The sequence below is a fragment of the Vicia villosa genome, linkage group LG2, assembly GCF_029867415.1.
Source record: "Vicia villosa cultivar HV-30 ecotype Madison, WI linkage group LG2, Vvil1.0, whole genome shotgun sequence".
Classification (NCBI taxonomy): domain Eukaryota; kingdom Viridiplantae; phylum Streptophyta; class Magnoliopsida; order Fabales; family Fabaceae; genus Vicia; species Vicia villosa.
In genome coordinates this window covers 195,907,091-195,922,134 of record NC_081181.1, presented here as the reverse complement: position 1 = coordinate 195,922,134, position 15,044 = coordinate 195,907,091, and the positions used below count along the sequence as shown (strand labels likewise).

General features: G+C 32.2%; 1 protein-coding gene across 1 annotated transcript; it reads right to left on the bottom strand.

Annotated features, from left to right (window-relative positions):
* Positions 1-7,643: 7,643 nt before the first annotated feature.
* Positions 7,644-12,106, bottom strand: LOC131653468 (proton pump-interactor 1-like). Its single transcript, XM_058923613.1, has 8 exons — positions 11,875-12,106; positions 10,779-11,179; positions 10,152-10,325; positions 9,856-10,035; positions 9,550-9,744; positions 8,934-9,032; positions 8,310-8,801; positions 7,644-8,201 (listed from the first exon to the last, which is right to left on the bottom strand). The coding sequence occupies exons 2-8, from the start codon at positions 11,151-11,153 to the stop codon at positions 7,896-7,898; spliced, it is 1,821 nt and encodes a 606-aa protein (XP_058779596.1). The 5' UTR covers positions 11,154-11,179; positions 11,875-12,106; the 3' UTR covers positions 7,644-7,895.
* Positions 12,107-15,044: the final 2,938 nt, after the last annotated feature.

The following is a 15,044-nucleotide window of genomic DNA, read 5'->3' as shown; positions in this document are numbered from 1 at the left end:
TTGATGTGGTGGAGGAGGGGCTGACCTGCAAGGTTATCACTTTAACGCTCAAGTTTGTAAGAGAGTAAAAAGTATTACATAAATGAGAATGAATTTGAATATCAAAGAAATTGTGTGTTTTCCTTCTTAAAAAAGGGAACCGATTGGAAAATGAAAGCATGGAGTGAGGGGTGGGTCATGGTCTGCTGTAAGATTGATCTTGACGGACAATAGGGATTTCTTACGTGTAATCCTTTCTTGGAAAGGGAAAAAGAGTCTACATGTTCTGTGTTTTATTCATTTTGCTTTACTATTGGGCCTTGTGGGCGGCCCAAAATATTTTCCCCTGAAGCATTTGTTTCTGCTTTGTGGGACGAGGATTTATATTATGTGCTTTTACTCAGCCATTGAATTTGGGGTAGTGGAAGCCTTTGATAGGATTTCATTGTCCTTAAGACAAGATGCTTGAAATGTCTTTTTGTAATAGGTAATGTTTTGCTGGAAGCGACTGACATGTGTCCTTACACTAGTAATAATGTTTCCTTTTCCTTAGGACAATTGAGTGTTTTTTAACATCTTTTTGAGGAGATCTCAATCATTGGTGCGTAGCAGATCATATGATCCTTAGTGGATGAATAGTGTATAAGAGGCCTTTGAAGTGTCATTTTGACCTTTTCTTCCATTAGCGACCTGCAAAAGAGATCTTTCTGCTTTCTTTGTCTTTTTTTGTGAGCTTTCCTATTTTAGTAGTTGGTGAAGTTCATACGATTTTGTTCATTAATAGTTGTCATGCATGTTTGATCGATCCATCTTCTCTAAGATAAAGTTCAATGTTTTACTTTTGCTTATCTTATGCTCCTTTTCTAAGGTTTTCATAACAGTGAACACTTGATATCTCACCTTCTTTCATGAGATATTTATTCTATTATTGGAATTTTATACAAGGGGTGCTAGCATATGAACTTGCTTGCTTGTCAAATCTAGTATGTATTTGAATTTTCTTCATAGCATTCTTAATCGTGGAGTTTGTATCAACTTCGACTAGGAAGGAATATACAGACATCTTGGGCGACTGGGTGGACCGAGACATATTGGGGATCATTTCTGATTTTGTACGTGAGGGTGTTTTAGACCCGGCTTCGATTGACGTGGGTCTTTCATCAAATTGGAAGTGTTTCACATAGACGGAAATAACATAATATGCAGTTAATATGATGGATGTGTCATCCCCTTTCATGGATGCTTATCCTCTCTCATAGACTTCCATCTTCCTTTTAATAAGATTGAAGTTAGTGTTATGAACCACTTACTGATCACCCCCTTTAGAGTTCCATATGGTGAGTTAGGTGTGGTGTTATTCTTCCATCTCTTTAAGACTCAAAAAAGTCCAAATTATACGCATGGTTCAAGATTGTTTTCTTTGAGGCAAAACACCAAATTCTTCGAGACCTATTATGATAGCATGAAGATTTTAAAGGACCGCTTCTTCCTGGTTACCCATTATTCCAAAGAAGCTCACATAAGATAGGCAAACTAGAACTTGGTCATTCACCTATGTATGCATATTTATTCTATAAGTATTGGAGGTAGAGTCGCTTTTTGATGGGGGGAAGATCATATGTTTATAAGGAGAAAGATTGTCTTATGAAGAGTTATACTTAAGGAATTAGCTAATGGCATTCTACAAGTGTTAGCTGGATATTTCGACACCATATAAATAATAAAAGGAAGGAAATATCTTTTTGGATATTATGAATCTTTCGACAAAAACGGCACGTTTGCTGAAAGCCCGTCAAAGTCACTCCTTATAGAGAGAAGTGTTGGACTTGGACTTAGAAATATTTGCCAAGTTTAGTAGTTGGTTTAACGAGTGAGAGTAGCATTCGAAGGGGAAGTTGAGTTTAAATGATGGAATAACTGACTTTCATCCTTATCCACTTTATCAAGAGATGCGTGGAGCTTCGGGGCGAAAGGAAGACATGTTGGGCGAAACGTGGCATGCTATGATCGAAAGACCATTGGGAGCAGTTATTTCGAATATAGGAGTCTTAGTGTTAGGATTCAGTGTGTTCACTCATTTGTACAAAATTTCACATAAACTCAAAGTATATGCGTGTTGAGAAAAGAGTCTTGGAGAAATGTATGTGCAAAACACCATCTTTATTCAGTTTCAATTTATATTTCCAGAATTTGTTCATTTACTTGTTGCAATTTACGTTCAATTGTCTTTGTTTACATTTCCTTTACAAGTTTTCATAAGAATTACTTAGATCAAAGCAAACATTTTAGTAAGAAAATGAGCATGGTCGAATTGTTCTTTATTCTCAAGAATAAAGTTTAAAATTGAAAACACATGCATGTCCTAAGATCAATCTAGTCGATCTTGTGAGTAACCAAAAGATTTATATTTTGGAAGAATAACGCGTGTTTACCAATTTTCACGGTAAACAAATTGGCACGCCTAGTGGGACCTGTGCTTGAAAATACTTGTTTTAGTAGAAATAGAATTCTTCATAACCTTATTGTATTTTACTTCGTTACATGAGACTTAGAAGTCGTAAATTAGCCACAAATAACAGAGAAATACCTAATAGAAGATACGTTAGAAAAATGACAAGTCAGAATCAGCCAACTAATCAAAATCCCCCTAACAATAATGAAGTACCACCCTTAGTCTCTTTGATAGGGGGAACTACGGTTTCACCGCCCGTTTCAGATGTTGTACTATCTTCAACAAGTTCGACGCCAATGCAATCAAACGCCCAAGTTATTCCTGTTTTGACATATGAAGGATCACAAGGTCCACCAGTGACCCCTCCACATATGGGAAACATTTCCCAGAGACCTTTAAACCTCCCCCAGCTTTACCATGTCTTTGAATGGTCGCAAACAACTGTATGGCATGCCAACTTCGTTCATGGCAGGTTTGCATAATTTCAGTTCGACATATTCAGAACCTATAATGAACATAACCTCTTCATTTTGGGGCAGGATTTTCGTTCCAAAAGCCAAATTGCACAAATAACTCATCAACAATGATCAGGCAACAAGTGGACGAAAGCAACCATGAAATAGTCTAGATGCTTGCACGGACAATGGATATCATTTTTAACCCTTTGATTCAAAACACCACTCAGGCGAACCAGCATATGGCAGCGCAAATGACACGCATCGCTGAGTTTTTCGAAGTACCCCAACCTCCACCACAAATTCAAAGGGATTGGGTAAGAGAAAACTAAGGGGCAATTATTGGAGAAGACCCAACAATCAACCAAAATCAACGAAAGACACCTCAGCCTCATCATAGAAGTGCATGGTTAAAGCACACACATTAAAATGTTTTCCAAAATGTCTTTACCAAATAAAATACCTTCAAAAAAATCTTCAAGTTGTGCCAAATGAAATGGGAGCTGTCAAAATGACTTTTAAACTTACAATCTATTATATTTCAAACTTGTAATCGGTTGTGAAGATGTGTCGATTGATTAGATGATCATGAAAAGAATTTATTTTAAATTCCTTTTTTGAGCCAGCGTATAGACTATAAATAGAGGTCCCTTTTCTCGTTTTATATCATCCATAATCGTGTTTAGACACACCTCTCTCTCACTCTCTCTTTCTTACTAATGTTTTATTTCACTTTCTTCCACTAATATTTTAGTCTAAGTGCTTTTGTGAGAGAAAGTCCTTTTGTGAATGAAGATAGAATTGTAATTCTGAAAATGGTAGAATTGTAAATTCACCAAAGAAATATTTTATATACACCTTGGTTGAATAATATCCATTTAGAAATTTATTTGGGTTATAAGTTAAACCCAAATAAATCCTAAACCAAACTTAAAAATGACATCAATAAAAATATTTTTTTTATAAAATAGGCATAAAATAACATTTTAAAAATTGTAAAAATAACATTAATAGTTTTTTTTTTAAAATGCATCAAATGAATAAATTGTAAACTTTTTGAAAAAAATAACATCAATTTTTTAAAATGTTGTTTTAAACTTCTTTTATTTATAATTTTTTTTTAATCATCAAAATTTTTAAAAAATCACTTAAATTTAAAGCTATTTCAATTAATTTTTCATAAAAATTATTCTTTAAATACATTTTTTTTAAAATTATAATTATAATTTTTATTAATGTATATTTTTGTTATAAGATGTCAAAATTAATATTTTAATTCTTAAAAAATAAATAAGTAATACTTTTAAAGCTAAATAACTCTTAAATTTGTTACAGTTGAATAAATGTGTGATAAAGGTGACCCACCTATTTAAGTCTTGTAAGTAAACAACTAAATAGCATTCTGAGTTGATATGATCGCGCCTTGACACATTACCTCAAACTCAACTCAAGCATTCAAAGTCAAAATAGTTAGGCGGAGATAAAAGGACACTGAATATTGATACCCTCTGTACTGTCCTATTATTATTCACAACACCTAACTAACTAACTACATTCAAACCGCCAAATTATTGGAGAGTTCTTATAGATGAGTTTTCCTTCAAGTATCAATCAACAAGTTCATTTTTATAAACTTATTTCATTGGCGCATATAAAATGAGAGCATTTTATAATGAGAGATGAGAGGAATAAATATCAACAATTAGATTCATCAAGAGAGAAAATGTTAATACATTAATGTGACTATTAATTTCTCTCTCTTGATGAATCCAATTGTTAATATTTGTTCCTCTCATCTCTCATTTAAAAATGCTCTCACTTCTTCCCTTATTTCATATAGATTAAAATTTAAATTAAACGATTTTTAAATATCTGTTATTTTGAAAATTTTCAAATAAGTATAATTTATTTTGAATTTATTTAACATGATTAGATGAGTATAAGAGTATAATTATTTTCCTTTATCAATAACTATTTTCTTAAAAAATTGATTGCGTATTTTTATTTCTTCTATAAAAAATTATTTTCTATAAAAAAAAACTTAAAAATTGTTTTTTTAGCATAAATTTTTTTTTGAAAAATTTTCACACCATGATATAAATAGAATATTAAAAATGTTTTTCAATAAATTCAAACAAACATATTTAAATTCATTTGAGTTAATAATTTTTATTTAAATTTATTTATATAAAATGAGTTGAAAATACATTTATATTAAAATTAAAATATCAAAGACTCATAAAAGTTGAAGTAGGGATGGATTAAAAAATTATAAAAAAGGGTAAAATTGTTAAGGGAAATGGTAACGAGTATTTCGGAGACACTCGTTAATAGTTTAAAAATATATATTTTTGTTTGAAAATATTTGTTAAAATTAAAATAAATGGCTTTTTTAAACAAATAAAGGTGTTTTTGTATTCAATATAATTTTTTTATTTGAAATTCTTAAAGAGTGTCCCTTCTGGGACACTCGTTAGCATGACTCAATTATTAATATTCTAACTAATCTTTATTATAATATAAAAGTTATTTTTTAAATTAATTGTATAATCAATATATATAATTAAATAGACTAGATACATGGCTTATTTATTGAATTTATAAAGTAAAATTTTTATGCCAAATATTGATTAATAATAATTTTTTAAAATTTTCATTTATTATGATAATTTTTTTTTGAAATTATAGTCAATATATGTTAATACTTTTTGTTCATGCAGTTTATAGAAAAAATATATTATGATTTTATTTTATTACCATATATTATGATATTTTACATTTACTTATTTTAAATTTAAAAATAAAGTTTAATAATATCCTATTTATTATCATTAAATTCATTTATATTTTTTTATTTATATTATGTCGCATAATTAATGAGTTGTATAAAATAGTGTAATGTAATTGAGAACCACAAAACCACAATTTTAATAAAAGTTACACTTTAGAATTCAATTATATATTCTAAAGATTTCACTTTAATTCTAACATATATTTCTACATATGTTCATTTACAATATCAATTTGCATATGTTAATTAGAATTCTCACTAAGATTTTGTCTTGCCCAGAACAATAAGATATAGAAATTCCCCCAAAAAACATTTTGAGGACAGGATAAATCTCATTCCGACTAAATTATCACAATATTTTTAATTTAATATGAAATTTTAAATTCCTATTTACTTTTTGTCTTTTTTTTTTTATAAATATTAAAAATATATAATATTACTATTTATAAAAAAAATAAATTTATTGGATAATCAATTTATTTAATGTATCTAGTCTATTGTTTAAACCAAATACATTAATTACTGATAAATCTTAAAAGTGTTTTTTAATAGGATAAAATATATTTTAATTAATAATAAAATATATTTAATTTTTTATCTTTATAAATTTCTAAATCTACACAAAGAGTATTAATTAATAATAAATACATTTAATTTTTTATTTAAATAAATTTTAAAAAATTGTAGAAATTTATTGAAATAAAGAATAAAATCCTCGAATTTAAAATGAGGAAATAAAAATGAGGACGGTGAATAGAGAGATTGGAACAGATGGAGAATAGAAAAATTGGGATAGAAAAGGTATAAAAGAGTTGTAAGAGTCTCGTTTAAATCTTATTTTGCTAACATTAATCTTAGTTGGTTCAGTGGTGATTGACGTTAGACTTAATATGGAGAATCACAGTCAACTGCCATCGGGAGAGAGATGGACCCACTTGAGTCAAGAACTGGCTTCCAAACCGGATTAAATCGGTGGTGAAAAACCTAAAAAAAAATCTTATAACATCTTTATATTACATCAGTAAATTAAGAAAATGTATAATTTTACAAATTTATTCTTTAGAGAAAGAATTACTTATATTTATATAAAAATATTTAATACATATTGAAAACAAAATACAACATAATTGGAAATATATATGGATAAAAAATCATTAATCTACTTTAATATTTAAAGAGTGTCTAGAGAAAAAAAAAACCCTCATAGAATCCTATAAAAAAGACAGAAAAAACTTCTATGTAAACAGAGAGGTAGTAACAATTTAGTATCATTGTTTTTCTAAACACATATTTGATGAAGGTAAATTTGATGTATTTGATATAAAGTTTTTAATATATAATGTATCTAAATGCATAACATTATTTAATTTTGAAAAATAGTACATAAACTCTTATAAAATTGTATCCACACACCAAGACAAACCAAATTCCACAAAACCTTATAGACCAAACTCTACTTTACCCATAAGTCAAAAATCAGAACAACTTGAGCCCCATTCTCATGCCTAAGTCTAAAATCACATTATTGTATTATTAATGGAGCAACAACTTTGCTTCCAACTAATTTCAACTTCAGTGGCTAGGTAAATTATTGGTCAAACCAACTAATCAAATAGTAAAACTATGTAAATTCCATTAAATAAAAAGCATCCTAAATTTGAGGTATCTAATTTTCTCAAAAGGGTTTGCCGGTTGGTGAAGGCTCGAGTCCTAAGATGAAGAGTTTGTCAGTTAGTGAAGGCTCGAGTTCTGAGAGTGTGCTCCTCTCAAGGTTCTCAATTCTTGAGAGTGTACTTCTCTCAAGATTCTCATGTCCGAATTCTGCTAAGTGCTAACAATACTTGTATTAGCCCAGTCCATATAAAACTTTGCTTTGGCTTTAAAACCCCTCTTGTGGATATTGAGATAGTTTTCTTCAATTAGTCGTTCCATTAGTCGGTCTCAAGACCGGATAATTAAAATAATATTGAAACAAAACAAACCTTCCAATAAAAACTCATGATATCTGAACAAAATTTGAAAATTAAGTATCCAAACTAGTGTATATAGCTTTTTTCCAAAAGACAGGAGCAAAAGCACACAACAAAGTAAATGTGTTTTGTCGATTCAACTCCCCTAAGAGGATGTATAGAACAGAAATAACTTAAGCTACCTCACAAACCTAGCCACCCAATAGGAAAATCGGTTTCGCAGCTCCTTCTAGAACTAAACTTCTTATTTAAAGAACATAGGTGTATCCGAGCACCAACAGCAGCACGACTAACAAAGCAGCAACAGCAATCCATATCAAGTAATTGTTGGACTTCTTGCGCTTCAGAATAGCTTTTGGAATCGACTCTGGTCCCTTTGCTCGGCTTCTAGACCTCAGACTGCTCTCCTTTGTCACCTTTTCCTTCACTGGAGCCGCGGCCTCAACAACATCATTAACCTTTTCGGGTTCGGTTGCCTCGACCTCTGCAGCTTCCTGTTCCTCCTGGGGAATGGTAACAGCTCCTGATTTCTTCTTCGCCTTCTTCTCACGGTCCTGGAAAAAAAATTCACATTTTCGAAATTTTATCTCTATAGAATAAGCTATAAGCTATTAGCAGGAGAGAATCTAATAAGATAAGAATCACATCAAAAAGTAAATTACCTTAAGCTTCTTCTCAGCTTCCTTTTGAGCTTTGAGAGCTGCTTTGGCTGCAGCTTTCTCTGCCAACTTCTTCTTCCTTTCCGCAGCCAGCTTTGCTTTTGCAATTTCCTCTTCTCTTTTAATCTCTTTCGCCTTTGCTGGATCGATTTCAGGCTCTTTCGTAGCAGGGGTATCCTTATGAGGATTTTCAAATTCATAATCATCATTATCCGACTTAGTTTTCAAATCCCTGCCTTTAGTTTTGGTTTCTTTCTGAGCAGCCAAAGTTTCTACCGGAGAAGGCTTAGGCTCCTCCTTTGGCTGTTTCGCGATGGCTCTTGGTAATGGCTCAGTCACAGCAGGTTTTGGTTCTTCCAGCAGTGGCTTCTCGTCAGGGTTCCTCATGCGCCCGTCCCGACTCAGCTGTCGCATGTCCAATGATGACAAGATTCTCTTCTCGTAATCATCCCTGAAAGTTTTGCCACCGTTCCAAAGTGACATGAATTTCTCAACCTGCAATCAGGAGAGAAAATAAAATTAAAAAATTTGGATTCAACCACAACCGATATCACAGTCAGGGAAAACATGGAAAAAGGACAGTTACTGTGAAATGCCATCATCGACGACTCAATAGCACCAACTAACCTCTGTCTGTGAAAGTTCATCAAGAGCAGTAACATCTTTCTTAGCAGCCAGATCTCGTGCCTTGGTCAGAAGTGTACGACTTTGGTAGAAATAAGAGTTCTGAAAAAGAAAATACCAATTCAAATTCATAAATTAAAAAAAAATGAGTTAGAAATAACGACAAAAATTACTGCATATTTACATCAGCAACAGCGTCAAGCTTGGTTAAATTAAATTTACATCAAGGACAAAAATTACACTATGCTAAACAAGTGTCTGTTTGATAGAACTTGTGATTGTTATCACAGTTTCAACTAAAACTTAAAGAGCATATTTTAGGTACAAACTTCACAAAAAGTATGATTAAACGCAGTACAATAATGAACGAAAATCCAAATATTTAAAAACAGACGGGAAGTCATTGAATGCCACATTTTCAGATGAATGAAGATAGAAGCGACAACCTCCACATTTTGCATTCCATTTTTCAAAACTGTCTTCATTTAAAATGAAATGAAAGATGTTTACGCTGCGAAGTCAAAATTCTGTTCATGCCTAAAGGTTTCACCATTTCCTATGCATATATTTGAAAACACTAACAGAAAAATAATTCACAGCCAAATGAAGGAAAACATACCCCCTCATCGCGCTGTTTCCTAAGCTTCTGAATGCTCTCAAAAGTCTGTTCCCTCTTCTGAGTAACACCTGCAAGCTCTTCCTGCAGAGTCTGGATAGCAGCGTCGATGGTTTTCAGCTCATCATCAATTTTAAGGATTTTGGACCGAATCGCTTGTCTCTCCTTCTTCACACCATCCAAATCCCCACCTATAAGCTGCAAGAAAATTAAACATCCCAAGGATTTTTCAACTAATAATATAGATATAATTAAAAAATCAGAACTCTTAAAAAAACACTAGCAAACTAACGAAAACTGATATCTTACCTTAACCTGATCTTGGATGACATCTTTCTGCCCAATAGTATCCTGCAACTTGGTCCTGATTGCAGCGTTAGCAATAACTTTCTCCCTTGTCCCTTCAAGCTGCTTGATTTCTCGGAGGATTTGCTTTTCCTCAGTCAATGGAATGCTCTCATGCTGAATGCGGTACTGTAAGCTATATATCTGTATCCATAAAAGCATACCGGTAATGAGTGAGTGGAGAACACGGGTTGGAATTAGATACAACGCAAGTAAAGTGAGCTCTGGATTAAGAAACAACTAGGAGACTGATGACATACAACATCATTGAGTTCCTCCTCAGATGAGCATATACCACTGCGATTATTACGCATCTTTCCCAGAGCCTGCTGCAGAGGCTCAATCTCCTTCATTTTCTCATCAAAGATAGTCTGAAATTGCTTGCTGTCACCTCTTAGAATCTTAATCTGAGAAATCAACTCTGATCGTTCCGACTGCAGGGAAGAGTAAAAACCAAATATACAATTATATCAAGATTATAAAATTTCAATAGAGAAAACTTCCCATTGCCAAGTCATGCGCAATCCACATTAATTTTTAGTTACATGTCAGATGACTGCAAGATAAAATTTCGGCAGTGGACAAAAAAGGTTACTTTTATGGTCTATTGTTCAATGTCGAGGCACCAAAACGTGTATGCTTTCAACATAGGAGAACAAAATGTGCCTCTTACGTTTCCGTTCAACGCACCTCGAGTTAAGAGACACTAAATCATGTATGCCTTCTAGACCGGAAAATAAATTATTGGACTCATTCGCATTAATTGACAACTCGAGCATAACATTTACAGGCATTACAGTAATAATAAGTAAAATGGTTTTGTCTTTTTAGGTTTTTACACAGTTACGAATCTGACAAAAAACAATGATGAACTACCACCAACTCACCCGCTTTGCCTTCAGTGCTTCAGTGATCTGAAACCGAGCTTGATTTTTCTTGCTGATCTCTTTATCAAGCAGATCAATCTTAGTTTTGATGGATGGATCATCATAAGGCCTGCACCTGACAAAATAGAACGAATGAATCTGCTTAGGCGCAGGCCACTCTTCAGCAGCGTTCTTCGGGGTATTGGAATCAACAACATCATTAGCTTCCCCTTTAGCAGATTCATCTCCATGTGAGCCAAATTTGATGGCCTCACCAGCTCCCAGATCTTGTTCCAGCTTTCCATTCTCCTGTTCATGCGCAACAGATTTGCCTCCTTCAACGCCGTTCTCAATCGGTCCTTGAACCATCTCAAATCCCGCAATCTCAACCGCCATGGCTCCAACTACAAAATCCTAGCAACCTAAATCAAAATAAATAAATCAAACAAACATATAACGTATCAATGTATCTAAGATTCAGCAGCATGTATAAAACTCAATCGTCGATCCAAAAAACCGATACTCAAATGCTGATCATGAATTAAAGATAAAAATTTCAGAAACATAAACATCATAACATCATTATCAAACAACCAAAACACACAAACAGATACACATGCAGAAAATTCCAATAGTAAAAAAGACACATCACATGCAGAACAAACCAATATGAACACAATCAACACTTCAATTCAACAGATAAAAGAATTGCTTCAATTTGATAACAGACAACCAATCCAAGCATAGCCCATGACATCAAAAAAAGAGATCTAAATTTTAGCATCTTAATCTCAAACATGCAAAAAAAAAAAATCACAAACATCAAAATCCAGATTGACTATTCATTAAAATAAAAATAAAAATCCGATTTTTTAGGGTTAAAATCAATCTTATTCAATTATCATCAAACTCATCAAACCCAACATGCAAAATCCAAATCTCATAATCTCAGACAAAGACATCAAAATCAAAAATGAAAACTAAAGGGCATGATCTGAATAATCAATTACTCCATCATTGATACACAAAAACAAACCTTGAGCTGAAGAAAAGAAAAACTGCAGAAGCAAAAAAACAGAGAGAATTGAATAGAACAGAATAGAAGAGAAGAGAATACCAGTGTAGAGAGGTAAGGAGATTTGTAGAGAAGAAGACCCCTTTTGAAAAAGGGTCTCCGAATTCAATTCCAAATTATGTAGAAACCCAAAAAATGTGAGATTGAAAAAATGGGTCAGATCTCGCTCTGTTTTCTTCTTCCTGAGTCCCTCCACGTGCAGGTTGAATCAGAACCCGTTTCGGAGAGAGGGAGATAGAGAGAGAAACAGGGAGGGGAGAGAGAGAAAGAGAAATACAACATTTTACCGTGTCGGTATTTATACATAAACAAATTAAGGATAAAGATTTTTGCATGTTCGACAGTTGATTTCGCTACCTCGATTTCTTCGAAACGGTAAAAACGTAGGGCTAATGTTTTTTCTTCACACTGTTATTTTGGAATTTTCAATTTTTTTTTTAAAGGATTTTTTCTTTAATTGGGTAAAAAGGTAAAATGAAAATTAAGAAAATGGGTTTTGGGTTTTTGTGATTTTGGTTCTTCTTAGAATGATTCTAAAATTACCATTACCTATATGTTGTTATTATTCTAGGAATCAATGGAAGGTTTGTTTCTTTAAGTAGAAAATATGCTTTATAGGGATTTAGTGTTTGTACCTTTGACTACAAAAATGTTCCAAGGCTATGTTTGAATACAAGAATGGATTTTTTCTCATTTGGGGAATATTAGGTGAATATGTAGGTAGGTAACTATAGAGCTTTAGAGATTTGGTAATTTAATTTGATTTTTTGAAAAATCGAATTCAATGAGTTTGATAAGATAATTAAAGGGTTTGACCGATTTTATTATTTGATTTGATATTGAGAAAGGTTAAAGACGATGATTTAGATAAATCTAAGTAAATTGTCTAAAGTTGATTTTGTTATAGTTGTTCCATTGGTCTTTTTGCCCTTTAGAACACCCTTGGTCTTGAAGGCTTATGTAAGAAGTTGAAGTCTCACATGGGTTAAAGAGTCATAGTTAGTTATAGTAGATACAATAAGTACAACCAAAAAAAAAATATTATAAAAAAGCAAGTTAACCGGTTGGTATAATCTAAATTATTCGATGCTCGCTATATAATAGTGTTGCAACAAACACAATTAGACGACATATGCATGTTTTTTCTCCAATACATTTAATAATATTTGCTAGCAACAAATAGTACATTCAATATCAATCATTAAAAAATAGAAACGGGTGCATTCATTAGCAGATAAAAATCGTTGTTACATTTATTAGCAAATAAAAATTGTTGTATTCATTAACAATTGTTGTAAATTTTGTTATCTATGTTGTGAATGTTAGAGTTGTCAAAATGTGCTAGCCCATATGGACCGGTCTGCCAGGCCCGAAAATCATAGGAAGGCTTTAAAATTATAGCCCATATTTTTCAGGATTTTTTTAGCTCAGCTTTGAAACGCCCGCTACCCATTAGAACTAGACCATATGGGTCGTGGGTAGTCCATTAAGCCCGCATAATCATAAAAATATTTTGTTACCTATGTTGTAATTTGTGTGTAACATTATGCATATTGTGTTAGATATGTACCACAAAACGCCTCTCCATTTAATATGCTAGTTTTGGATCCATATAAATATGTTTTTAGCCTTTTTGCAAATAGATGTAAGTCAAAATATTGAGTATTGCTTGAATCTCAAATTAGAAGTCTTAAATCAAAAAATTTGAATGTCTTGATTCGAATCTAACAAAATATTTTAATTTAAATTAGGAACTTACTTAGAAGTGAAGAATTTAACTATTCTAGTCTAATTCGAATTAGAGAAGGATGTGATTCGAATCACAATCAAGAGAAACCTCTTGATAAGCCATTGAATATTTATGTTTTGAGAACCCACAAATTTCATCTAAACCCAATCAATCTTTGTCAAAGAAACTTGAGAGAAGTCATAAGGTGATTTCATCATTCACCAACCAACTATCTTCGAGATTCAAGAAAACCTCATAGAATGTTGAGAGTTGAGAATTATGCAGTTGTATTGTGTGAGATTCTTTAAATGTTATTCATCATCTTCAACCTCATATCAAGAAACCAGTGTTATGGATATCATCTCTAAAGATTGAATGTGAGAGGTAGATTGAGGTACATGATGGAATCTAATGTTTTTTTGTGAAGTTTTGTTGTCTGTATCAGGATAAAGAATCATTTCTAGTTCATTGTTTCTCGGTACTTATCATGCAAGAGAAGTGTTTTTCTTTATACTCCAAGGAAGACTTTGGTGGATCTAAGTAAAGGTTGTCATAGAATAAAGTTGGGAGTTATCCTCATTCAGTGATAGAATATTCGTTCAGACAAGTCTTCGTTAGTTCCGAGTAAATGATGCTATAAAATTGAAGCTTGGAGCAGGTCATTGGGTCTATCAAGTTTGGTGGATCAAGATCATTGAAGATCTTGAATTTTAGCAACTGAGAAATTTGCATCAACAAGAAGAATTATTGTTTTAGATGTGTGTTTGATAAAGTGTTGGGATGTTAGTGTTTGGTTTGATAATAATCTGTTGTACCAAAAATAAGAAAACTTGACATCTCTAATGATTAGATACTTGCTTGAAGAGAATTTATCAAATGAAACAAATAAGTAAATAAAAAGAACAAGAAATAATTCGTCAAATATACCATGGTATAAGAAAAATTATACAAGTTATGGGTATTAACTCTAATATTAAGGTACCTAACGAATAACTAAGTTGATAATATAATGAAGGAAATTTAGGAGGGGATGTGTGGAAGTCATAATAGAGGATGAGATCCTACAAATGATCTCATTAGACCGGTTTGTTGTTTTCCAAACTTAGTCTAAGACTGCATCAACTTTGTTAGAAAATATGACAAGTACTATCAATTTGTCGGTCTTCATCATGCTTCCATCGAAGTTCATGAATAAATCATCTCTCTATGAACATTCTATATATATGGAGCTGGCACCCTAGCCCTTTTCCATAGTACCGGCCAAATACCATTTCTTATCATGGGATTCGATTACTTTTCCAAGTGAATCAAAGTAGAATTTGTGTCTCAAATTACTGCATATGGAGTTCATAAATTCTATTAGAAGAAAACCATCTGCGATTTTTTTTGCCCTCTCAATATTGTATTAGATATCAAGATTCAGTTTATAAACACTTAATTGACTTGGTTATATTTTAACTTGTATACTTACAAAATTCTTCCT